This window comes from Laccaria bicolor, genomic scaffold, assembly GCF_000143565.1.
Source record: "Laccaria bicolor S238N-H82 LACBIscaffold_50 genomic scaffold, whole genome shotgun sequence".
Classification (NCBI taxonomy): domain Eukaryota; kingdom Fungi; phylum Basidiomycota; class Agaricomycetes; order Agaricales; family Hydnangiaceae; genus Laccaria; species Laccaria bicolor.
The window spans coordinates 290,395-301,019 of NW_001889921.1; the positions used below are offsets into that span (position 1 = coordinate 290,395).

At 47.9% G+C, this 10,625-nt stretch overlaps 4 protein-coding genes across 4 annotated transcripts; 1 reads left to right on the forward strand and 3 right to left on the reverse strand.

Moving 5' to 3' along the window:
* Positions 1–1,609: 1,609 nt before the first annotated feature.
* LACBIDRAFT_312249 (uncharacterized protein) lies at positions 1,610–2,062 on the reverse strand (the record flags this gene model as incomplete). Its single annotated transcript, XM_001888026.1, has 3 exons — positions 1,610–1,682; positions 1,741–1,934; positions 1,991–2,062. The coding sequence occupies 3 exons, from the start codon at positions 2,060–2,062 to the stop codon at positions 1,610–1,612; spliced, it is 339 nt and encodes a 112-aa protein (XP_001888061.1).
* A 928-nt stretch (positions 2,063–2,990) lies between these two features.
* LACBIDRAFT_312250 (uncharacterized protein) lies at positions 2,991–4,246 on the reverse strand (the record flags this gene model as incomplete). Its single annotated transcript, XM_001888027.1, has 4 exons — positions 2,991–3,248; positions 3,311–3,423; positions 3,482–3,703; positions 3,766–4,246. The coding sequence occupies 4 exons, from the start codon at positions 4,244–4,246 to the stop codon at positions 2,991–2,993; spliced, it is 1,074 nt and encodes a 357-aa protein (XP_001888062.1).
* A 1,085-nt stretch (positions 4,247–5,331) lies between these two features.
* LACBIDRAFT_312251 (uncharacterized protein) lies at positions 5,332–5,831 on the reverse strand (the record flags this gene model as incomplete). Its single annotated transcript, XM_001888028.1, has 3 exons — positions 5,332–5,344; positions 5,412–5,641; positions 5,697–5,831. The coding sequence occupies 3 exons, from the start codon at positions 5,829–5,831 to the stop codon at positions 5,332–5,334; spliced, it is 378 nt and encodes a 125-aa protein (XP_001888063.1).
* Positions 5,832–8,709: 2,878 nt separating this feature from the next.
* Positions 8,710–9,790, forward strand: LACBIDRAFT_312252 (uncharacterized protein; the record flags this gene model as incomplete). The annotated part of the gene is made up of 5 exons (XM_001887981.1): positions 8,710–8,949; positions 8,998–9,111; positions 9,160–9,372; positions 9,424–9,519; positions 9,572–9,790. The coding sequence occupies 5 exons, from the start codon at positions 8,710–8,712 to the stop codon at positions 9,635–9,637; spliced, it is 729 nt and encodes a 242-aa protein (XP_001888016.1). The 3' UTR covers positions 9,638–9,790.
* Between the last annotated feature and the right edge of the window lie 835 nt (positions 9,791–10,625).

A 10,625-nucleotide genomic window follows, 5' to 3' on the forward strand; every position in this document is an offset into this window, starting at 1 on the left:
TTTGAATAAATCGACGAGATCTAGGGTCTTTTGCCGGGATGCCGAGTCTTGTAAGGGTTCGACTTTGATGGAGGCCCTGGTTGGCACCCAGTTATAAACCTTAATCTATTCAGAGGGTACAGACCCCTCGAATAGATTTCAAACACTGGAATCAACCCTGCCATCATGACACCTTTCCTTCCTGGGTACGTTTTCTTCCCACCTAGCTTAGTCAGCTCTACCTCATCCTCTCTACTCTCCTATGGCTGAGGGCAGTCTGCTCTCTCGTTATAATTTGAAGCCATTACAGAGTTTATTAGTAGTGCCAACGTCCTCTGGTTCCAAAATTTCCTCTCCGAAGCTGTTTTTCCTTCCACAAACAATCTTCTCAGCACATAACTCACAGAATCAGAGCATGTTCAGCTCAAGTTGACATTTTCTCGGCTTCATTCATTGTGTGTCCTACTTTCTGGCTGATATGATTGAGCATTAACTATAATACACCCATCCATGGGCCTGTGTGTCCTCAAAACAGCTCAGGTGAGAGGGAAGTAAGTTTATTCATGTCAGGTGAATAAATCTAATCAGTTGGCGTTACGGTTTATTTGCTTGATTAAATCGCAAGCCAGGGTACCCATTTCAAACTCCGATAAGGGTCAGATTTATTCGTTTATATAGATTTATGTTACGGGAAGTCACCCATTATGCAAGACACTGTAAGGCAAAAACAACGTCAGCCCAACGATCTTCTGACTGCTTTTCAACACAATCATCTCCGACAAGCCCAACGTCATCCAACCCCATCCAACCCAATCCACCCCTTCCACTCCGCTCTTTCAGGGCATGGAAACCTTGCACACTTTGGCGGAGAAACGGCACTCACTGTGCTCATAATTTGCTTGATGGGGGTGGGTCTGGTTTCCTGTGAATACGTGGCTGTGGCTGTGCACAAAACCGACTGCTTCATGACCAGCGTCTTCTCCCACCATGAAGACGTTGTTTCTATCGTCGTGCTGAAATGCGCGAGTTGAGGTAAGCCATGCAAGATGAACTGTAGGATGCACGATCAGGACCTCCAAAGAAAGTCGGTGTAGAGGGGACATACATACGTAAAAGCCAAGAGGTGACCACCAGAAGTGCGTCTCCGTTTGCCTTCGATCCCTAGTCACTTGAGTGTGGTTGACGGGTAGAAAGGTGTTGCACGAGTATGGGCTTCTGACTCGGTTCAAGGCAAAGTTTTCGAGACCCATAAAAACCGACATCTTTGACTAACCGGACGACATAAAGTTATCAGCAAAACGAGGTTGTATAAGCCCGACAGGACACGTACTGCCTGACATTACGCCCTGGAATGAAAGCTCAGACCCCAGTGTCCCTTCAACCCCTTATCCCCCATAAAAGGTCGCACTCACACCAAGTTTCGAGCGCAGGCTAAGCCGATTCGAGTCCCTGGAAAGGCAGATAGTACGCAAAGGGAAGATTGAGCTTGTAGAGGAGGCGCGCGAACGGTAGCTAGATTACAGGCGTAGAGTTGGCGGAATCGATGGTGGTAGCCTCTGCAAGCAGGAAGTGTTGCCCCTCGTCCCCGCTGAGAGGTTTAACACCATCAAGAATAGCCCCCGCGTTGACGTTAGTTCATCATCTGCGGGACGGTATGCTCGTTTGTGTAAACTTGATGCTTCAAAGTTGCCACGTCATTGAACCTGCAAAGCGATAGTGTGATTAGCTCGTCGTTGAAAGGCAGAAACGTTGGAGCCGTACCCAAAGAAACAGGATGTACGCGACGTCTCCCAGCAGTCTAAGTATTGGAGGTGGTCCAAGGCAATTAATGCGCCGTAGGCGGACGTTGAAGGTGTCTTGGTCGACCTTGGGCTCGACCAAAAGAAACGATGGCCACAACATGGCCAAGAACAGCAAACCGGTACCGCGGTTTCTACGGAGTAGCGAACTGCCCACTAGAAATGAAGATATCTGAGCAGGGATTGATCGGCCGGGGGGTTGACGTTCATACCTGCGATGGAACACTGGCCTTCACCCTCCTGCTAAAGTCGTCCTTAGCACATCGTCGTAGGAGCCAGAGCATATCCCTGGCGTGCGTGAATCGAGTCCGAGGGGACGGTACGGTACTAGTGAATGCATTGTTAGCAAACTAGCGCTGAGAGAGGGGTAGAGCGTGGGCGTACCGTACAAATCCGTGACGCAACCTCCCGGACCCGTCCTCAATCCACAGCCTATAATTGAAACGTTGACGGGCAGTGTAATAGATGCTGCTTGAGATTGCGTCATAAAGGTAGAAAGTATGGACGGTGACCGGTATGCATATGCGTCGGCAAGAGACTTGAGCGGCACTGGATGACGGGCGAGACAGGTCGTCAGCGAGACTCAGAGGGCTGGATAAATTTGAGAAACGCCATTGGCTCCGCCTCTCATGAACTCAACGTCACAGAGACACTCACCTCGTTATAACGAGAGGGAAAGACACCTCTTGAGATCCCTCTTATTAGTGTTGGAGCACGATCGTTGACGTTAGATAATCAAATTGTCGTTGATCAGCTGATCAGTCTTCCAGAGTCTTCCTTCGTATCCACATCAGTGCGGGATCACCCAATAAACATATTTGGCTTCGGTGTTGTTCAGTATGCTTGAAGAATGCGCATAATACTTACCCTACCTTATACTTACTCATAGACTTCGAGAAATTTATTGAGATTATAGATTTAACCAAGATTTAACGTTCAGTGAGTTACACATTATCATTTTTAATCTGAAGTGTCTTCCAATGTGCATGTTTAAATCAGCCTTACCCTCGCTCGCCCAAGGTTTCCCGGCTGTCGATCCTTCCCGTTTACAGAGGGTCACATAGTTGCTGGCAAAGGACAGTCAAACACGACGCAGGCTAGAATAGGATAACAACGTACCAAGTGTTCTCGACAACGTAACAAACCTGCGGCGGTCCATCTTCCAAACCAGCCTGGGAGCTGAAGCCACATCGAAATCGATGAGGGCGTATATTAACCGCACCACCCACAAGCACACCCCCTCGTAATCCAACCACCTTCCAGCACCTCAAGTGCCGTCGCCCTATTCGCAGACTTGACAGAAAGACACATCCTGAGGAACTTTGCAGTCGAGGCGAGATCTTTCTCTGTGACGTTCGCACTTTCAGTGAGGAGACTTTCGAGCTTGCCGAGCGTTTCGTGTGCGACTTTGACAGGAGATGCGACGTATGATTCGGCAAAGAGAGGCTTTCCAGTGAGGAGAAGGTATGTCTGGTCAATAGAGCATCATCGATGAACGTGGGTTCCAAAAAGAGAAGGACGATTAGACTCACCGTACATCCGAGCGTCCAGACGTCAGAGCTCAAATCAATTTTGCCCCCTGTGAGGGCTTCCGGTGGTTGAATGTTTTTGGGTGTGTCGAGGGTTATAGCTGTTGTCTGGCGGGCTAACGACGAGTTATTAGCTGATAAGGTCGTGAAGAAACTAGTAGAAAAGACGCATACCATGCGCGAAATTGGCAAGATTGAATATCGTATAGGCAATATCGTCCGCTTTGGATTCCCATGTATAATGGTTCGGAATCGGCTGAGACTTGACGGTAGGATAAGAAACTCCATCGCTTCCTTGAATCTTGACAGACTTGTCGGCTGGTGCTTTTGCGAGGACTTTTCGGACTTGGTCGCCCTGTTGGACAGAGACGAAGAGGAAATTGTCGGGTGTTACAGCTGAAGCGGGAGGAGTACGGATTCATCTCGAATTTTCCATGAGACAAGTAGTTTAGACGTACCACCATGTATGATGTTCTGAGAAGCAAGATTGGCCAGAGTTTCCGAAATATCACCAATGACCTTCTGGACGATATGAACAGGCAGATTCTGTCCATGATACACGTTCCCTTGTCTCAGATCCTCAACAGACGGTCCAAGAAGCCTGTACAACAAACAAAAGTGCTTTCTCCCCCGCTCATTCTTTTCCTCAAACGTTTCAAGCAGCTCGGGTACACCACTTGAAGCAGTGGCTTTCATAGCCTTGAGGACGAAATAACGTTCGTTTTTGGCGTCCGGGTCGGCGGTGGCGGCGGCTGTCAAGATTTTTAGGGCGCAGTGTTGATCGTTCTTGTCGATGACAAGCCAGGTGGACGATCGCGGACCCCACCCGAGCTTGCGGGTTATTGTCCATGTGCCGTCTTTGAGTGTTTGGCCTGGTTGAGCGGAGAAGTAGCCCAGGGGAGAGTCGAGTTGCTCTTCACGGAAGAGAGGCATTGACATTGCGATGGTTGAATGATAGGAGGAGTCACTACATATTTCAGCTTAACAGGAGTTTGAGTCAGTAAGTTTGAGGATTGGCGGGATTTGCCGCACCGCGATGAATGACGTGTCGAAGAATGCGGAAATACTCACTACAGGCAAACTACAGTCTCCAGTGACTCGTTATAATGCATATCAGCCTTGTAGGTCTGGTAAGTTCGATTTACGCGTCCAAGGGGTGCATCAAAGAAGACATGCGCCAAAGATGTGCGTCGTATGTTTGTGTTGACGTCTTTGGCATTAATTATTGGTATCCGATCGGCGATCATTGGGTCTGACCAGCACAACGCGACAATTCTGATTGGTTACGATTAATATAAATTCCAAAGCATTCAACTATCTAAGTCTCAAGCTTTCGAACATGCATGCATCCCTGGCAACTGTCCGCAACAAAAAAATCAAAACACTTTGGTCGAAGGATGCCCTTATATATCCAAGGGGGTGTCGGGATTAAAAAAAGAGACCTAGGGTCGATTTTTTTTCTCAGTGGCGAGAGGTCGACCTACCTACTACGTAATCAGGCACCGGTCTATATATGGTAATAGTGACATCATCACTGTAGATATTTTCGACATAATTTCCCTTCCGGTGCCATTTATTCAGGTTTTGGATTCCCCCTGTACCACAGTTGACTGTTGTCCCAAAATCGGGGCATGTTGTGAATCCTTGTGAATATATTTCAATCCTCTTTAGATATAGTTGAGCTCTATATAGGTGTAAAATGGCAGGCTTTCATTACCTTGCCTTTCAACGCCAATTTTGAGAGAAATGCTGTTATCACACCCACCTTGATCATCATTTTTTGGTAAAATAATGAACAACAAGCTGTTTTGAGTGCTTTATATTGATCTATATACTCCTACAAGCTCATTACGTTGTATGGTCCTCCTCGGAACCTCCCCAACCTCTTTTTTAAATGAAGTTTGGGTGACGTCCATTTTTTTTTTTTCAGGCCTGACGGCTGGACCTACCTACCAGCCTCCGGTCCGGCATTCTAATCCCGACACCCCCTTGTATATATCCTTCGGAAACCCGTCCCAGCGGATTCACTCGTCATGCCTAAAAACAGATGCCAAGTAAGCCTTCAGAAACGAAGCAAACAAGAGCAAAAAAAAGAGAAACTCACGGCTTCTTGTGATCCTTGTCGTGCTTCTTGTGCTTGTCGTCAACCTCAGCATCGTCTCTGGCATGATGCTTAGGGTGTTTCTTGTGCTTGTGGTTGACCTCCGCATCGTCTCTGGCGTGATGCTTATGGTGCTTCTTGTGCTCGACGTCGGCGTCGTCTCTGCCATGGTGCTTATGGTGCTTCTTGTGCTCGACGTCGGCGTCGTCTCTGCCATGCTGCTTATGGCGATGCTAGAACGGATGGTAAGACATTTTTTGTAATTATGATCAGAATGCTCCTTATCACCTCGCGGACTTCATTCACAACGTATGAGGGTGCTCTTGCGGCGAGGTCCCGAGCCTCAGGTACAACGCCTGCGAAGGCGAGTTGAGCAGCGCAGGCAGCAAATGCGATGAGGACGTAGAAGCGAGAGATAGCCATTTCTCAATTGGATGGAGCTCGAGTGAAAACTGAGTTGGAGGGAGATGCACCGTTGAGGATCCCTTTTATACATATTCCAGCGACTATAAAAAGAGAACGATTCTCGCGTGCCATTCCATTGTGTAAACGTCATGCCGCAAACCAAAGAAAGACCACGGCAGAAGGCATTTGGAAGCTCGCCATGGAAAAAGTCATAGTGTTCTACTGGGAGCTGAGGTCATGCGACGAGAAGGAATCATAAAAATAGGTGCGACATACCAAAAATAAACCAATTTCTCTTGTAAACCTTCGATGCTGCGTGTCGTGACGCTGAACGGGACACCGCAGCAACTAAGTGTGGAAATAGAAAAGATGGAAATGATTGAATTCACCGCGTAAGCCTTTGCCTTCGATGATGTGAGCGCTACCAACATCAAGAAGAGGACACCACATCCGTAAAACCAGGCGTCCAAAATCCGAGTGGCCGATGCCGTGTGCTAGGAGTGATCCTTTTCTCGAACTATTATTGTCGAGATCACGCAAATATCGTGTTTCTCTACATCGTTCCGAACATTTTGTCCTCTGCGGACGACATGTAAGTCGTACAACCGAAAGACAAGCAAATTCAGTTTCTCGTCTCGATCATTTTTTTTGACAACGTGTATGTGCTCACATTGAAGTATCGAACACACCGCGGCCGTAAAACCTGATGATAATAATAGAATACGCCTCCGAACTTCTTGCGTTAACGCTTACCTTCTAAAATAGATCACCAAAATTAGGCGAACAAGAATAGATGTACACCAAGAATAGGCCACCTTCCAGAAATAACTGACCTCGCGTCAGCCGTTTACGTTGGCAGATGTGAGTAGTCACCTGCGGTAATGAGGGCCCCGTAACCGTGAGCATCGACGTCAAAGATTGGAGCGGCCTATGTCGGGAGATCCTTGGGTTTGACTTCTTCTTGTCAAGATCGCGCACATATGATGTTTCTGCACATCATGCCACCGAACGATTTCCCCCACGGCAGAAATTTTTGGGAAGCAATACTCGCCGTAGCTTGACTTTACGGAAAGCAATACCCGTACGTTGCTCTAGACTCTTTAGTAGCTAACCTATCGTTAGCTCTTCCGGTGAATTACCTCGTCATTACAAATTCTCTGCAACCACTGGGGCCGAGAGACGAGCAGACATATCAGGGGGCGCGAGGAAGAACGAGACCCTTGAACAAAACCCTTCATATTAGGAATGTGCAGCCAGATGTTCTTGCGGTCTAGCCGAGATCCAGAATGGCCTGACGGTGACTGACAGATCAGAGACGGAATGGAGGTTTCTGGCCCAGCACGTTACTTCTGAGTGTTGGGGGCGCGGGGGTGATATTGCGGTGCTGGAAGCTCGAGAGAGATTGTTCTTGTTAGGTATGGAGTGAAGGAGACGGCGCAGAGGATACTGTGGGGTATTGAGGAGTAGACAAAATTGAATGACCTTCGATCTTTATTATCTAATCTTATCAAAAACACTTCTCCAGACAAACATGACCAATTACGATGGAATTAAATTTATTATTTTCCACCGATGTCAACAAAGGTGCACTCGTCGTCGTCGGCGACTAGCTCTGAGAAAGTATCTGCATGGCTCCCAAATATCCGCCGTAAGCACCCTTTATGAACCACTGATTGACTTTAACCCCAACCTCTTCAGGCCATCGGCACAAGGTTGGCAGTGGCCATTCCCCCATAATGCTTCATAGGCAATGCCGCGCAGGACTTCACTCAGCTCTCAACTCAACTGCACCTCCTCCGCGAATATCACGGACGTCAATATCCTTGGCTCCAGGGCTCTCCACCCAACCACGTCACACGTCCGAAAAAGAAAACAATCCGAGTTAGAGTTCTTGCCTGGCGTTGGTGAACTCATATCAGCGTATCTAAAGCCGATCTCAACTCCTCCTCGACGACGTTCGGGATTGCTACACGTTTAGTCCCCGTTGGGGACGTAACAATTGCGTTGAGTGTAAAGAGCGCGCTTGGGGTTAAGGACTTATGTGACAATCATATCTTCTAGCTATCAGTTATCTCACCTCAACGATGCGGGCACAAGAGTTTGGCGAAAAGATGCGAATGTCGTTCTGGGAGTCCCCGCTTCCGAAAAACTTATTATCATGCATGTGACCACCCGCAACCGACGAAGAACGCCGTGATGCTTATGATGTTGCGCCGTTCGAGGCGGACAAGACTTGGACGTGGGTGGAGGCTGAGGGTGGGTTTCCATTGTGGGCACGGACTGCTTTGCGGGAGGTTGAGGCGGAGGCGAGGGTGGAAAGAGTTCGACGGCAGAGGGATATTTTACGACTACGTGACTGGCCTTTTGCAGACTATGATCCTTGAAGCTTGGAGTTTCATTTTGTTCATCTCCGGAAATGATTGGTGAGGCTACGACTATGTACTTCCAAGGGACATAGCAGAGAAGCCGACGAACCGTGAGTTTTTCTCCTTCCGCAGCTGGCGCGTTACTCAATTTAGACCCAAGAGCGATGAACGGCAAATGCCAAGGAGTCTCAGCTTTCAAGGAGTCCTCCCGCGCCCTCACGGCCTCGTATCCCGAACCGGATCATATTTCCTGTGCTATTTCTTGGTCTTTCTTTGCCGTTCGTTCCTACGTCCATTTTTATCGCAGTGATTACTGCCATCAAGTCAAGCCGCAGTACAAGAGTTGGGAGGTACCACGCCATTGTGCGACATCACGCATAGTGAAAAAAGAAAAATTTGGTTTTGCGCAGTAAAATTTCGATGCAGTGCTGGGTACGACGTTGAGGGTATAAAGGCGTTGTTGAGGTCGGTCTGCCGTTCATCACCTCAATTACACTGAAAGCTCAGTTTCATTCTCAAATCTCAGTCAAATGGCCATTACTCGCTTCTTCACTCTCATCGCTTTCTCTATTGGCGCTGCTCAACTTGCTTGTGCAGCCGTTATTCCTACAGCTGTCTTTTCCGAGAGTCCTACAAATTGCCCGACGTCATTCTCTAAACCATCCGGGGACGCGCTAGCACCGACTGATATTCCACAAGACGGGTTCAATATTTCTGCGGGACCCTTGGGGTGTCCGCCCTCTTTCTCCGCGAGTGGTCTACCGGATGCGGTACGAGCATCTTCAATGGAGTGAACAGAAAACTTAACTCCTTCATAGCTCCCTTCCGGTTTCCCACCTGCTGAATCCGCTGATGGGTCAGCGCCGACCGACATACCAGGGGATGGTTTCAAGAAATCTGGAGTGCCCTCCCAATCTGACACTCTACCAACGGTACGCAAAGCCTTTGTCCAACCGACACATTCTTACCTGTTTTCCCAGAACACGGCGTCTTACCCCTCTGGAGCATCCCCCGATGGCTCAGCGCCAACACAGCTCCCCAGGGGATACTTAGGATCCCTTTCTCAATTGCCCGACAGCCCTTCGAGCGCATCGGATGGCGCGACGCCGACGGATACCCCACAAAATGGATCTATGCCATCTGGATCTGGTAACGCTCCGCCTTCATTCTCTCAAGGTGGTGATCCATCAGCGGTATGCAGGCATGATTTTGTAAACTTCGATACATCTCAAATATGTTTCTAGTTCTCATCTTACTTACCTTCCGCTGCGCCCAGTGATGGCGCGGTACCCAGTGACTTACCAACCTACGACCTCTCCTCCGGGTCGCTTCCACAAGGGGTAAAGAAGGTTTTTCACTCCCTGACGAGTGATTCTGATACCGATTTTTTAGTGCCCAACTGCCTTTCCCTCCTCTGTCTTCCCCTCTGGGGGCCCAGCTCCAACTGATGCCGCGTAATTCCCATTTCTGTTATCCGCAGTAACCCTTGGACGTTATGGACGCCATGGACATATTTGTGTTTACGATTTTGACAACTTGTACGATTAACCACTGTATCTTTACTTCATATACTGTACCTTCGGACGCTCTCGCTTCATTCTCTGTATACTATTCAGATGTCGTACCAGCTGTATTCGATCCCAAGTTCGGATACCTGTTGTATCAATCAATGAGACAATTATTTTGTCTAGACGTATCCTCTCGACTCAGTGTGATTCTTCTCGATTTGACGTAGACCCCACATATTTTCTTGAATGGAAGACTCGCTTCATCTGATAAGTTTGAGATGGAGAGTATTGAGAGTCAAAGGAAATGGAGGAAATCCCGAGAAGATTTCGACCAGTGCCACTATGTGCGAGTCGAATTTACTCCGAAATGAATGATTCAATCGCACATCTAGGGTCATAAGACATCAACAGGCGTTTTCACTAAGCAACAGTTGCTACTTCTGAGAATGTGTACTGGAGTACATAGAGAATGTGGAACGGTTAAAAGCGGAGACAAATAGGAAGTTGAAATTTTGTGAGATGGTTTGTGCGCGGTACTGGCTATAAATAAATTATCGATCGGGCTATTGTTAGGTACACAAGGGGCAAACAGCTTTCGTCGCCAGGTAAAGAGGTGGTAAACAGTAGATAACTATGTTAAATCGTTTATTCCACACTTGCAGAAAAAATGAGCAGTTAGATAAAATTATAATTTTCTTGCTTCAGAAATGAGTGATAAAAGTAAAATGTTGTTGCTGGAGTAGGAAGATGAGGGTTAGCCACAGCAAAAATGATGAGGCAACAATTTAATGACATTGAAAGCTCATTCTGACATGCGGGAACAGGAACAAAGAATTTACATATTTGCCAAGCAACGAGGTGATCTGGCCCGCATATAGTGATGGGCAGGGGTCAGGCTGGGGTTTGGTGAGTTTTCGGCGGGTTTTGACTTGATAGGC